The 15,314-nt window shown below is 41.5% G+C and overlaps 1 protein-coding gene across 2 annotated transcripts; it reads right to left on the bottom strand.

The window, feature by feature from the left end:
• Positions 1 to 2,019: 2,019 nt before the first annotated feature.
• TARDBP (TAR DNA binding protein) lies at positions 2,020 to 11,101 on the bottom strand. 2 transcript variants are annotated; one of them, XM_068538869.1, is made up of 6 exons: positions 10,996 to 11,101; positions 9,767 to 10,014; positions 7,736 to 7,899; positions 6,971 to 7,111; positions 4,331 to 4,501; positions 2,020 to 3,943 (listed from the first exon to the last, which is right to left on the bottom strand). In XM_068538869.1, the coding sequence occupies exons 2-6, from the start codon at positions 10,002 to 10,004 to the stop codon at positions 3,413 to 3,415; spliced, it is 1,245 nt and encodes a 414-aa protein (XP_068394970.1). In that variant the 5' UTR covers positions 10,005 to 10,014; positions 10,996 to 11,101; the 3' UTR covers positions 2,020 to 3,412. The 2 variants fall into 2 exon arrangements, with proteins under 2 accessions (XP_068394970.1, XP_068394969.1); XM_068538868.1 differs by having other exon boundaries at positions 9,767 to 10,018; positions 10,996 to 11,100.
• Positions 11,102 to 15,314: the final 4,213 nt, after the last annotated feature.

The raw sequence follows: 15,314 nt of genomic DNA, 5'->3' as shown, positions 1-15,314 counted from the left end.
ATTTCCGTAAGATGAAATACAACATTAAAAATAAGTGGCGGTATTATTGATAAATCAACCTGTAGTGTTTTTTTCCTTCTTACCACGAACGTGGAATACTTGGGCACACTTAAAAATAGATTACAGATCGTACAACAGCTAAGTACAGAACTTAAATACACAGTTAAGAGTTACTCTCCTAGTATTCAACAACAAAAAATTATTCTAATTATCACATACATCTTCTGAATTACTAAGTACTCAACATCTTTTTCCGAAGGACGGCATTTAAGTGCTGACTTAACCTTAAAAATCTCATTTAGCTGGCCATTCCTCCCTAAAAAGTTTTAATACTTAACATTTAACAAAGTTTTTCATTCTAGCCAAACAGTTACCATTGTATGTAGAAATTCATTGTGAGTTTTGACTAACTTCTCTTGTGCGTATGAAGTGCAACTTCTTGAGACTCACTTTTTAAAGGTAACTTTCCAGCATCTTTGTCACATTTAAAAAAAAAAAAAAAAAAAAAAAGAAACTGTGTTTTTCCAGTAAGACTCCAGACACTAAACTGTGGTGGCAACAAAAATTTTTATTCAACTGGTTCAAAAAATTTTTTAGAATGAATGCATTTAGATGACCAAATAGACTTTAAAAACAAATTTTTGCCAAATAGTTTACTTCTAAACTTCATTTTTTTTTTTTTTTTTTTTTTAGGGTAGAATTAAATACCCATAGCTATGTAGTACCACAAACATGTTAACAGAAGGCTAGTCAACATTGAAAGCCTTCTAAGACTGGTAACTAGATTTACACAAGTGTAAATAAGGGATCAAAACCATGCCATTGACAAAGATAACTTACCCCTGGGCTCCTTGAAGGCTTGTCAGTTTAGTCTTTGGAGGTCCCCGAATACCATTTTAAGTGTTACCATGTTACTGCTGCTGAGTAATAGTGCAAGTGCTAAAATGCAAAATTCAGATGGTACAGGGTTTGGAAATCATGCAATTTAGATGCAGAAAAAAAAAAAAAAATTAAAACAACGCAAGATCCTTTTACAGAGGAAACTGAATAAAACAATGTGGCGACCATAAGTCTAAAGGACGACTTCATTTACAGAAGTTTAAAACATGTAACTTGCAAAATGACAAACCTATTTATCATAATCGAATTAGATAAGGGCATTAGGTAAATTATCAGCACAAAAACTTACATCCTTCCATTAGAAAAGGAGCTCAACTCTCATAGTAGTTACATTTTAAGTACAATAGAGAATATATTATTGCTTTTACATACTTAACAATGCACCGTGAGAGTCTAATCTGAGTTTTATAAGCAATTTTATTCAACATTACTCTATTTCCCCACGTTTGGAAGACAAAAGCCCATTTCACTTAACACTTCCACAGACAGACAACCCACCCTGCTAGTTCTTAAAGCTATCAGGCTTCTTAATGGATTTCAGGCGCAAGATAATTTGTGGTTTCTTCTCCTTTATCCCTATTGCAATTAATTCCACTTTTCAAATCCCCAACTAGAAAGGTGCTGATATTCCCTTCAGTTGATAGGCTTTGCTACAAAGCATTTTAAAATAATTCACATTGTTCTGTCCACTCCTCCAAATAAGAATATTTTTAGAAGGCATGATTTCCCAATGGAGATTTATAACAGGCCATGTAAAGAGAACATCACCCGAATGCACAGAGGCACTAAGAAAAAGCTGGAGGGTACTGCTTACCATTTTAGGTGCGGTCACCCAGACTTATTAAAAACTAGATTTAAAAAGAAAAAAACAAAACAAAACAAAAACTTTTCACTTTGGACAATGCAAGAACAAATAGCAATTAAGTCTGGGTATCAGGTGTCAATGCATGACAGGTGATGAATCCATTTGACTTGAGACAACTTTTCAAATAAGTTTATTTGAAGCAAAATTAACTACTGCCAAGAAACTTTATGAAAGTTCCATCTCAAAAGGGTCAAAAAAGGGGAATTAACTGCTATGAATTCTTTGCATTCAGGGCTGCAAAACAAAGACACATATTATTTAAATCAGTTTTATTTAAGAATTTCCAACGTTGACAACTCTTATAAAAAGCATCCAAGCACAGGACACAGAACTGCAGCAAACAGCATTCTTATGGGTAGCTAACAGACATTAGAACTTCCACCCTATTTTGAGACACCCCGAGCTCACTGGTGGACTCTGCTTCCAAGTACTCCTGCAAAGCACACCACAAGCTCAGTCCATGTTCTCAACCCATCAGCTTCAGTTCACATTACCACGCTTACAGATCAGTAACAGAAGGGAACACACACCATTCGGCATTCACAGCAGTTGACAAAGGGGCAGGGGAGATACAGGTGTCGTTTCACTTAACACATTCAGCTAACGTGGGTTATCTAAGAGCAAACCTCACTTCAAGTCTTCCAACAGATGTGGATGTCCTTTGGATGCAAAAAACATTCGCACGTTATTTGCTATCATTGCTCTCTGCACACTCTCTCACCAAAGCCACAGGGATTGAGAGACACCTCTCTCCAAGTTACAAAATATCCATTATGCACCACCAAGTCTCTGCACGCGCTCTCTCCTTTTCTCGCTCATACTAGCCTTTCATGCCTCGGCACCACCATCAATCCCACACAAGGGTCAAAAGTTCAGACAGCCTTCTGGTCCCATATCACAGCCTTGCGTTCACAGCGTTGATACGACTCCACGAAATAAAGAGTAGCGGATAAAAATGGGACACCCACCGTCAAAGACACAGCCTGTGCAGCGTGATGGCGAATTCGTGGATGAGAAAGCGCGCAGACAGAAGTATTCCTACGGCAGAATATGTACAGCACTACTTTCAAGGAGGTGCTTCTTCCATGAACATGTGAAATGAGATGAACTGCAGAGATTAAATGAAGGCTTCATATTGTGCTTTTGCATACGAAGGGAGACAAGTGTTAAAAAACAAAAACCAAAACCGAAAGAACCAAACACTGTGACACCATCATCTCCAAACAGATTTTCCTAAGGAGAAAATCCATACGGTGGGGTTCAAATTAAAACAAGGAGAAAAGAATGCAGTTCTAACCAATGGTTTCCATTTTGAACATGCAAAGAACTCACTTGACAAGTCCAGGGATAAAATATTACAGGAGAAACCTTCTGATATCAATTGTAGTGTGTTGGTTTACCGATCAGGCAAACGGCAGTTCACTTTCAAACACTCAGTATTTCAACCCTTTATGTAACAAAACTTATAAAATTCCTTTAGCTCTTCCTCTTTCTCTAAAGAAAAATGTCAAAAATACTGCTGAATGTACTCCACACTGAACCAATTTTGAAAATCCTTAGTACACACGTATTTTACAATATACTTACCATGAGTTTAGAAAAATCTGAATTCCCACCAGTTTATACCAACTAACAATAACCCAATGTCTACATTCCCCAGCCAGAAGATTTAGAATCCATGCTTGAGCCAAAGCCTCCATTAAAACCACTGCCTGACCCTGCATTTGATGCTGATCCCCAACCAATTGCTGCCCCTGAATTAGAACCAGTATAAGAGTTATTTCCAGAACCAAAAGCCTGATTTGGCTCCCTCTGCATGTTGCCTTGGCTTTGGTTACTACCCGATGGGCCTGACTGGTTCTGCTGACTGGCTAACATGCCCATCATACCCCAGCTGCTCTGCAGAGCTGCCTGGGCTGCAGCCATCATTGCTGGATTAATGCTAAAAGCACCAAAGTTCATCCCTCCGCCCATATTACTACCTTGATTGTTTCCCAAACCAGCCCCACCCCCTCTACTGTTACCAAATCCACCCTGATTCCCAAAGCCACCTGGATTACCACCAAATCTTCCACTCCTTTCTAACTGTCTATTGCTATTGTGTTTAGGTTCAGCATTGGATATATGTACGCTGATTCCTTTAATGATCAAGTCCTCTCCACAAAGAGACTGGGCAACCTACAAAAAAATAAGGGATGTAAATAAAGGAGATTAAACCACTGACTCATACATCAAAGTAGCAATAAAACTTAGATTTCAAGCCATCATCTAAACTGGAGAAAAAATAAGCAATGAACACTTACTTCATTTAAAACCATAAAATAGCCTTTAGCTTTAGTAACGGCAGCAGGGATTTTTTAGTTCGTTTTCAAAGAACATGTGACATCCCCACTTAAACCTCACGTACTAAAAAAATATCTAAGGGGTTTATCACAAATGTTTAGGCCCATATACCACACAGCGTACAAGGTCAGAGAGCTTAGCTAAGGGTGGCAATTAGCTGGAAGGGCAAAGTTCAACAGAAATTACCTAATTAGCTGGGACAAAATTATTAAGAGAAAGTACCTGATCATCTGCAAACGTAACAAAGGCAAAAGCCCTGAACGGTTTGGGAATGAAGACATCTACCACTTCTCCGTACTGGCAAAAAAACTGCCGCAACTCGTCGGCAGTCATGTCTTCCGTACAACGCCCAACAAACACCTTTCTGCTTCTCAAAGGCTCATCTGGGCTTTGCTGGTCAAATTGAAAGGAAGAAAACCATCAGAAATATTTTATGAGCAATGAAAACAGTATTATGGTAGAGGATGTAATACAACCTATCTGCCTTTTATATTAGGTGAGTCATTAAAAAGTAGGTACATTCTTACTTTTTGCATTAGCACTTTCTTGTAAGACTTCAATGAAGAATAAAGTTTTAAAGTTTAAAGTTGATGAAAGTATATATATATTTTTTAACATCTTTATTGGACTATAATTGCTTTACAATGGTTAGTTTCTGCTTTATGACAAAGTGAATCAGCTATACGTATACATATACCCCCATATCTCCTCCCTCTTGCGTCTCCCTCCCATCCTCCCTATCCCACCCCTCTAGGTAGTCACAAAGCACCGAGCTGATCTCCCTGTGCTATGCGGCTGCTTCTCACTAGCTATCTATTTTACCTTTGGTAGTGTATATATGTCCTTGTCACTCTCTCACTTCCGTCCCAGCTTACCCTTCCTCCTCCCCATGTCCTCAAGTCCATTCTCTACGTCTACGTCTTTATTCCTGTCCTCCCCCTAGGTTCTTCCGAACTTTTTTTTTTTTTTTTTTTAGATTCCATGTATATGTGTTAGCATATGGTTGTTTTTCTCTTTCTGACTTACTTCACTCTGTATGACAGACTCTAGGTCCATCCACCTCACTACAAGTAACTCAATTTCGTTTCTTTTTATGGCTGAGTAATATTCCAATGTATGTATGTGCCACATCTTCTTTATCCATTCATCTGTCGATGGACACTTAGGTTGCTTCCACGTCCTGGCTATTGTAAATGCGATGAACGTTGCGGTACATGACTCTTTTTGAATTATGGTTTTCTCAGGGTATATGCCCAGTAGTGGGATTGCTGGGTGGTATGGTAGTTTTATTCTTAGTTTTTTAAGGAACCTCCATACTGTTCTCCACAGTGGCTGTATAAATTTACATTCCCACCAACAGTGCGAGAGGGTTCCCTTTTCTCCACACCCTCTCTAGCATTTATTGTTTGTAGATTTTTTGATGATGGCCATTCTGACTGATGTGAGGTGATACCTCATCGTAGTTTTGATTTGCATTTCTCTAATGATTAGGGATGCTGAGCATCATTTCGTGTGTTTGTTGGCGATCTGTACATCTTCTTTGGAGATGTGTCTATTTAGGTCTTCTGCCCATTTTTGGATTGGGTTTTTTTTTTGATATTGAGGTGCATGAGCTGCTTGTAAATTTTGGAGATTAATCCTTTGTCAGTTGCTTCATTTGAAAATATTTTCTCCCATCCTGAGGGTTGTCTTTTCGTCTTGTTTATGGTTTCCTTTGCTGTGCGAAAGCTTTTAAGTTTCATTAGGTCCCATTTGTTTATTTGTGTTTTTATTTCCATTTCTCTAGGAGGTGGGTCAAAAAGGATCTTGCTGTGATTTATGTCATAGAGTGTTCTGCCTATGTTTTCCTCTAAGAGTTTTATAGTTTCTGGCCTTATGTTTAGGTCTTTAATCCATTCTGAGTTTATTTTTGTGAATGGTATTAGGGAGTGTTCTAATTTCATTCTTTTACATGTAGCTGTCCAGTTTTCCCAGCATCACTTATTGAAGAAGCTGTCTTTTCTCCATTGTATATTCTTGCCTCCTTTGTCAAAGATAAGGTGACCATAGGTGCGTGGGTTTATCTCTGGGCTTTCTATCCTGTTCCACTGATCTATATTTCTGGTTTTGTGCCAGTACCATACTGTCTTGATTACTGTAGCTTTGTAGTATACTCTGAAGTCTGGGAGCCTGATTCCTCCAGCTCCGTTTTTCTTTCTCAGGATTGCTTTGGCTATTCGGGGTCTTTTGTGTTTCCATACAAATTGTGAAATTTTTTGTTCTAGTTCTATGAAAAATGCCATTGGCAGTTTGATAGGGATTGCATTGAATCTGTAGATTGCTTTGGGTAGTATAGTCATTTTCACAATGTTGATTCTTCCAATCCAAGAACATGGTATATCTCTCCATCTGTTTGTATCATCTTTAATTTCTTTCATCAGCGTCTTATACTTTGATGAAAGTATATTTGGATTAAGGAAAGTTGATGATCGAGAAATGTCTTGGCAAAGATGATAATGTTCCAAATAAGCAAGTCTTGCTTGCTTGGAACAAGTCAGGCTTTTTAAAAAGATCAACATATTCTCATTGCCTTTATTAACATGTAACTATGGAAGAAATTGTTAAATCACTAAAAATAACAAGAGAAAAGGAAGAACAAAACGAACAACGTTTTAGTTTGGAGGAGCAATGAACTAAATATTTCAAACAAACATATAAAATATTCAGCATGCATTAAGGTCCTGAGACTTTAACAAGGCAAAAGATTTCAAGAACACACCCTGCCACTACATCTTCCAACTGTAATGTTTTATTTTACAGTGTCTTCTAAGTAAGCCTGTCAGCAAAAATGGCCAAAGCAGAGGAAAAAAAAGAGCAAAGTACCTTAGAATTTGGAAGTTTACAGTCACACCATCGTCCATCTATCATATGTCGCTGTGACATTACTTTCACCTGGGTTTCGTATTCCGTAAAACGAACAAAGCCAAACCCTTTTGAATGACCGGTTTTAATATCTTTCTTGACCTAGAAAAAAATCATTTAAATTTACTAAGACCATACACACACGTAACCAACTCAGAGTACATACGTGAAGGGAAATAGTATAAACCACATTTCTTTTCAGCGCCCCTTACGTACACACATAACAAATATTAGAAATACCATCGGGACTTCCCTGGTGGTGCAGTGGTTAAGAATCCGCCTGCCAATGCAGGGGACGTGGGTTCGAGACCTGCTCGAGGAACATCCCACATGCCGCGGAGCAACTAATCCCGTGTGCCACAACTACTGAGCCTGCGTTCTAGAGCCCACGAGCCACAACTACTGAGCCCATGTGCCACAACTACTGAAGCCAGTGCACCCAGAGCCCGTGCTCCGCCAACAAGAGAAGCTACCGCAGTGAGAAGCCTGTGCACCACAATGAAGAGTAGCCCCCGCTCGCCGCAACTAGAGAAAGCCCGCATGCAGCAAAGAAGACCCAACGCAGCCAAAAATAAATAAATAAATAAATTTATTTTAAAAAAAGAAAGAACGAAAACTTATAAAAAAAATATATCATCTGCTGAACATGAAAGGCAGCGTCACTAAAACAACAGGAATTCTGGGTGCTCATTCACTGAAAAACTGTTAAATGAAATCAAAGTTTACCTGAACCATAAGAACTTCTCCAAAGGTACTAAAATATTCTTTTAGATCCTGTTCAGTTGTTTTCCATGGGAGACCCAACACTATTAAATCAGATGTTTTCTGGACTGCTCTTTTCACTTTCACTGCTGATGAAGCATCTGTTTCATCCATTTTCCTTTTGTTATCTAAACAAAATGAGCAGAAACCTTTCAGAACTTTCATTTAACACTTTGTAAAACACACACCCTCTTCATCTAGAAATGAGAAGCAAAAACATTCTCAGAACAGTTAAGACGCTGGAAACTTTTGCCAAAGAGTGATGTTAGCTCTCACAGACAGAATAAGAATTGAGTAAGTGGCTAAGGTGCTTTTCTGGAGCCAATCCAGGGATTCCAACCTCTGGTTCCATAATGTCTCAAGATTACAATGGTATGTTCTCCCCTCTCAAAAGGTGTAGCAAAACAAAAGTTACTTCACTTTCACTTTAAAATACATTAAGGAAGGAAAGAAAACAGGTTGAACAACTGTGATACTATCTTTGTGCCTATTAAATATATTTGCTTGATTATTTTAAGGCCTATAACTTGAAGACTACCAAAAAATTCGCAACTTTAATCTCCAGCTGTGGATTTAAGGGTGATTTCAATTTTCTTTCTTTTTGTTTCGTTTCTAAACTTTCAACAATGAACTCACGTTACTTTTGTAATAAAAAAGAAACCTGGACTTCTCTGGTGGCGCAGTGGTTAAGAATCCGCCTGCCAATGCAGGGGACATGGGTTCGAGCCCTGGTCCGGGAAGATCCCACATGCCACAGAGCAACTAAGCCCGTGCGCCACAACTACTGAGCCTGTGCTCTAGAGCCCGCGAGCCACAACTACTGAAGCCCACGCGCCTCGAGCCCACGCTCCGCAACAACAGAAGCCACCGCAATGAGAAGCCCGCGCACTGCAACGAAGAGTAGCCCCCGCTCGCCGCAACTAGAGAAAGCCCGTGCGCAGCAACGAAGACCCAACGCAGCCAAAAATAAATATAAATAAATTAATTAGAAAAAAAAAAAACCTAAGGTTATTTTAAAAAATCAGTATTTGGAAGAGGAACTAAATGATATTCAGACATACAGACCATTTTTTGGAGTACTGTCAGGTTCACAGCAAAACTGAGGAAGGTAGAGACTTCCCATATACCCCCGCTCCCCACACCTGCAGAGCCCCCCCAGCATCAATATCCCCCACCAGGTTGGTACGTTTGTTACAATCATGAACGTACATCGACACATTACTATATAAATGACATTTTAAGTTTGGGTAAATATTAATCTACAGCCAATGGATCAAGAAACTACATACTAAAAAAAAAAATCAAGTTGATGCTATTAAGAATTTTCTTGATATGTAAAAAAATTTCTTGATGCAACGTCTTAAATACTGACCAAATAATATGACTTTGTTGCAATATTACGTTACAGTAAAAATAACAGACAGATCTACCAACTAGCACACTCCTACTGCTAAAATGTACTCATTTCCTTGGCTCACTTCTACATCTTCATGTTTCCTTTTAGATTAAAAACATCATTGATAAGGGGCAGTGAGAATAAGACCAGAACCCAAAATTATAATTACGACTGCACTAATTCAAGATTCGGGCTACTGCAACTGATGTTCATTTAAGGAGGAAAAAAAAAAGATTAGCTGGATGAATGATGTAAGCCTGCAAGAACAAAGACCAAGCCAAAATACTGAGGCACTTCAGAAAAATCTGTTTACAACAGACTGATACAACTGCAAAGCGTTCTTAATTCCTTAAATTTCGCATTAGCTCAGCAATGTTAATCCAGATAATTGTTTAAACACATAGTTTTTTAAAAATGTCCTGTAATTTCCAATTTTCACTAATTTAAACTAGTGGTCTTTCAAACTTGTCTGACGGTAACGTTTAAAGAAATACTTGGGCTACAGGAGACGGTTCACCATGAAGAGGCCATGACCTATGACTTAGAACGAGACACAAACCTATACTTTAGCATCACTGCAAAACCAAATGGCAACAAACCTTTGGGATAGTTGACAACATACACCAGGTTCCCCCAGCCAGCATCAGGGGCGTGCAGAATGCCTTCTACCAGACGGACCCCTCTCATACATTGAGACACTGGATTCCTGTAGCGAAGCCCACACGCCCCTGGAAACTGGGCTGTAACTGTGGACAGCAGCACTGTCCCATCGTCTTCTGATGGTATTTCAATGGGCTCGTCGTTCTCATCTTCGGTTACCCGAATATATTCGGACATCTTTGCTTGTCTTGCTTAAATGGAAAAGAGATACGAATGACCAACACTTGTGTCAAAGTAATTATCCCAGCTGACTAATACCACTACCATGTCATCCTTTCGACTTCCAGAAAAATTCTCGGTGTTTGGATTTCTATAGGTGTTGGTTATCCCTGAAAAATGAGGAAGTACAGGCAAGGATAACTGTTCCTATTAAAATGTAATGCCTTGCTAGTTCATTCATTCATTATTTGATGAGTGCCTACTATCCATCAGGTGCTGCAACTATTTAACTGTGTGTGAAACCACAGTCCCAGCTGGCATGCTGGTTGCAAAGGGGGAGATGAGCAGGACAAAGAAAGCAAACAAGTAATTATTTTATTACAATCGTGATTATGCTACTGGAAAGGAGTAGTCTTGGCGACTGGGAAGAAACTAAACTGGTTGAGATGTGTGTGAGGGGAACGTCAAAGTGGATTTCCCTAAGAAAGCGATGCAGAAACTGAGCCTTGAAGACTAAATAGGAGCAGTGAACGAGATGAAGAGAACAAGGGAAAAGTGCCTCCCTGTTCCAAATCTGGGGATTCTGGGGGCTCTCCAAACTTGAGCCGCAACGACAGCGGCGACAGGTCCTTCGCGACGCGGGCCGCCACCTCCCAGAAGCCAGTGCGTGACAACCGTGGGAGGAGTTTTTAAGCGCGGCCGGGGTGGGACCGCTGGGGCACCAGGCCTAGACGCCGTCCTGGTGCAAAGTACGAAGGCACAAAACAATGCCCGGGCCCGGAAACCAGACCAAACCTCTGCCTCGGGCTGCACGGCTCCGCGGCCCCAGCGTCCCTGATTCGGCGCCGGCTGCCACCCCGCGCCAGGCCCTAACGTCGCTCCCACGCGAGCCCGCTCGGGCAGAATGAGGCAGGCCCGGCCCCACGGCTCCTTTCCCGGGGCGGGGGCCGCCCCACTGCGGGAGCCGAGGCACACAGGGCGTCCTCCGTGAGAAGCGTCCGCGACTCACCCGCTAGGCCGCTGCTAGGAAGCCCGACAGGGACACTGAAGCAGCGAAGAATCCAAGAGCAGCCCAGCAACCACTTCGCTCCCACAAAATGGCGCTAGGGCCGCCTCCTCCCCCCTCCGGCCGTCGTCCTCTCCCACCGGTTTCCCGTCCAGAGGGGGAGGCCGCCGCACAGAGACACAACGACCGTTTCCCCAGAGAGTCAGAACGCCCTTCTCGGAGTCTGACCGTAGGGGGCGAATTTTAAGGCCAAAAGAGGACCAGAACCTGGGCCTGAAAAGCTAAAGATGGAAAAAAATGTGGAGGTGTAGGCTTTTAGCTCCCCTCATGTAGCATAATAGATGGCTTCGCCCGAACAACCGCCGGCCCTGGGTCTCGGCCGGAGCTCGCGCACTTTAAAAGTGCGCGAGACTAGCTCAGGGGCTGGGCCGGACCGGGCGGGGCGGGGCGGGACGAGGCGGGGGCGGGGCGCCGGGTTGGGGCGGGGCATCTGGGCCCTCCTTACCGTTGCGAGACTGGGGAGGGCAGCGGAGGCCAAGACCTTATTATCTAAAAAGCCACCCAGGTTCATCCTCTTTTCTCTCCCCAGCCAACCTCCACACCTGGAGAGAACAACGTTGTTCTAAGTAATACCAATCATAGTGCCTACTGTGTACCAGGTACTTCCTAAGTCCTCACATATTTAATTACCCCAACAGTCACGTATGGTAGGTGCTATTGATGTTATCCGCACATACAGGTGAGGAGGAAACTGAGGCACAGAGAGGCTCAGGATCTTGCATAAATAAGGTCACCCAGGTAGTAAATGGTGAATCTGGGATTTGACCCCTAACTCTAATGCTAATGTATTCCAGCTAAGTACGCTAATAATAATAGTGTACTTCATCTATTTTGACATATGTTATGTTTCACATTTCTGAAATCAATATGTGATTTCAGTTCCAGTTCCACTGATGATATGTCCTAGTTTAATTGGCAACAATCTTAATTTCCTAGTGTACCAGCGTATCAGATTCAATGAAATGCAGTACTAGCAAAGCGCTCTATACTTATGCATTAACTCATTTAATCCTCAGAATTAACCCTATAGGGTAGGTGTCATTGTTATCATTCCTGTTTTATAGATGAGGAAACTGAGGCACAGAGGTTAAGTAACCTTGCCCAGGCTCACAGGGCTGGTAGATGGTGGAGCTGGGATTTGAACCCAGGCAGTCTGGGTCTAGAGTTGGTGCCTCTTGCTTCTTATAGCCTCCTAGGGTATAAATATTGAGTCTTGCACATCCATCTCTGATACCTGCTGTTCACATTGAGCAGATTATACCTGGACCAACTTGGGAGATAGAAAGGAGGGAGTGGAGGCAGTCAGAATGAGTGAACTTTACCCACCCCCAGGAGTAGCTCAACACACAGGGGATGAAGCTGGACAGATGGCCCCTGACGGTCACTAAGGTTTCCAAACACTGGGTGAAGTACAGAGGCCTCGTCATCACAATCCACCCACTTATTTTGGGGGAGAAGTCAGTTTTACTATTCCCCGAGCAGGGATTGAACCCGTGCCCCCTGCCGTGGAAGCATGGAGTCCTAACCACTGGACTGCCGGGGAATTTCCACTACCCCCATTTTGCAGAAGGAGGAACTGAGGCTCAGAGGCCGTGTAAATTGCCTGAGCGTGTCACACTGCCCGTGAATTACTGTCCAGGGTTTGTCAGATCCTGAAGCTGTGCTCTATCCACCTCCCTGGACCATTCTCTCTGACAAGATTGAGGCTGAGGCATTTAGCGTGGGCGGCTCTATGGGGCCTGGGATGCCCGCAGCAAGTGGGCAGAGCTGAGCGTGCAGAAACTGGAGAGAGGTCACACAGGGACAAAACCACAAAGTCTGTCCCTTCTCCCAGAAGTTTTCAGGCCAGTTGGGAAGACCAGCAAACACAGTCTTGAAGAAGGTAAATAACTCCTTCAGGAAGAGAATTGATAAGGCCAGAGGGAGGCTGGACCCTGGAGTTCTCCCACTCCTAACGGAATTCATCTCTGGGTTTCAGCTTGATAGTACTGCTCGTCAAAACTTGTTTACACCTGAAACTAACACAACATCGTAAATCGACTATACTTCAATAAAAAAAAAAAAAAAAAAACTTCTACGTGTTTGAAATGTGCTTTATAAATTACCTTGGTTTGTTTGCTTGTTTGTTCATATCCCTTACACATTAAGCCCAAAGATTGTTAGAAGGCCAAAAAGTATCTGTTTATTAATTGCTTTCTGAAAATAATGGATCAGAAATGATATATTGAGCTTTTATGCCTTATTCAGCGCTGTGCTAAAACCATAGTGTAAAGACATGCAAGAAAACTGGAAGCCAGTCATGGCCTGGATGGAGTGGTCTAATCCAGGTGAGGGTGGTGACAGAATAATTGGAAAACAATCCCAAGAGGTATAAAGCATGTGGGTGCCAGTGCTGGGCAGATGCTGAGGGTCTGATGGGTTCCCCAACAGCACTTTGGGGAGCTGCCTCCCACATAAGGATGAGGAGTGTCAGCTGGAAAGAAAGGGTACTGGCCAGAGAACCAGAGTGGGAACAGACTTCAGTTTGCAACCCGGTCACTTGGGCATGCATGCCTTCTCACCTTCCAACCCCTCCCTTGGAGTCCCAGTTCTGCCAGCTCCATGAAGTCAAGTATTCCTGAAAGCTAAAAGAAATGCCAAGGTAATAAAGGTATTTAAATAAAAGTAACTTTATTTCATCAAGATTTAAATTTTTGGGACTTCCCTGGTGGTGCCGTGGTTAAGACTCTGAGCTCCCAATGCAGTGGGCCTGGGTTCAATCCCACATGCATGCCTCTACTAAGAGTTCATGTGCCTCAACTAAGAAGCCCGCAGGCTGCAATTAAGACCCGGCACAACCAAAAAAAAAAAAAAAAAAAAACGTAAAAAAAAGATTTAAATTTTCTGCTAACCCCTACATTTTTAGGAGCTGCCTCCCCAACTAGTCTAGGTCTAACTTAGATTTTCCTAAAAATTTTTTACTCTGAAATAATTTAAAACATGACAGAGTTGCAAGAATAGTAGACAGAACTCTTGTGTACCCTTTGTTCAGATTCACCAACTGATAAAATTTTGTCACATTTGCTTTATCACTCCCTCTCTCTCTAGAGATATATAAAATAATAATAATATGTATAACCCAGTACTGTGCTATTATCAAATTCAGGAATTTTAACATTAATATAATATAAATTTTTGGCAAGAATACCACAGAAGCAGTGTTGTGTCCTTCTTGTACTGCTATTCTCCACTGTAAAAATACCATTTTCCCCCTTTTGGAACTAATAAATAATCTATGGGAGGCAATTCCCTGGTGGTCCAGTGGTTAGGACTCTGCGCTTTCACTGCTGAGGGCAAGGTTCAGTCTCTGGTTGGGGAACTAAGGTCCTGCAAGCCGTGTGGAGAAAACAAGAACAACCTATGGGTAGATACACTGAGATGACCCCAAATATCCTGTTTGTTTTCAAATTTTCACCTACTGGATCCATTGATAACTCTTGCCTAATTAGTTACCACTCGAATGGTTGCAAAATGATGATTTTCTAGTTCCATTATTTCTTCAACAATTAATTTTTAAACTTTTTATTCTGAAAAATGTCAAAGTATGGAAAAATGGAAGCAACAGTCCAATTGAAGGACATCAGCATGGCCACAACTTAGATGCAACAGCTGTGACTGTTTCGCCGTATTTGCTTTATCTATCTGTGTATATAGCTAACTCTCTACTTTTGCTGGACCATTTCAAACTAAGCTGCAGTCAGGAAATACGTCAACCTGTATCTCCCAAGAACAAGGACATTCTTGGGACTTCCCTGGTGGTCCAGTGGGTAACACTCCACACTCCCAATGCAGGGGGCCTGGGTTCGATCCCTGGTAGGGAAACTAGATCCCACATGCATGATGTAACTAAGAGTTTGCAACTAAGAAGTCCACACGCCACAACTAAGAGTCTACATGTCGCAACTAAGACCTGGTGGAGCCAAAATAAATAAATAAATAAATAAATAAATAAATAAATAGTAAAAATAAAGATTAAAAAAGAACAAGGACATTCTCATACATAACCATAATACCACTTTTACACCCGAGAAAATTAACAGTTATTTCCTAATATTATATGATATCTAGTCCATATTCAAAATTTTCACAACACAGTGTCTTTTACATTTGGTTTATTGAGCCAGGATCCAATTAACACATTACATTTGGTTATTATATCTTTTAGTCTTTTTTAATCTAAAATAATCTCCCCACCCAAGGCACTGACTTTTTAAAGAGATCTG

The sequence above is a fragment of the Eschrichtius robustus genome, chromosome 3 (genome assembly GCF_028021215.1).
Source record: "Eschrichtius robustus isolate mEscRob2 chromosome 3, mEscRob2.pri, whole genome shotgun sequence".
NCBI lineage: Eukaryota > Metazoa > Chordata > Mammalia > Artiodactyla > Eschrichtiidae > Eschrichtius > Eschrichtius robustus.
The sequence above is the reverse complement of the archived record's forward strand: the minus strand, read 5'-3'. Positions and strand labels throughout refer to the sequence as shown.

Bases quoted from the DNA above. Each gene is read 5' to 3' on its own strand.
- TARDBP (XM_068538869.1), bottom strand. From the start codon at position 10,004: ATGTCCGAATATATTCGGGTAACCGAAGATGAGAACGACGAGCCCATT. The intron at 7,900-9,766 runs GTTTGTTGCCAT...CATTTTGTTTAG, and splicing joins TGTTGTCAACTATCCCAAAG to ATAACAAAAGGAAAATGGAT. The intron at 4,502-6,970 runs GTACTTTGCTCT...CAATTTGACCAG, and splicing joins GTAAACTTCCAAATTCTAAG to CAAAGCCCAGATGAGCCTTT.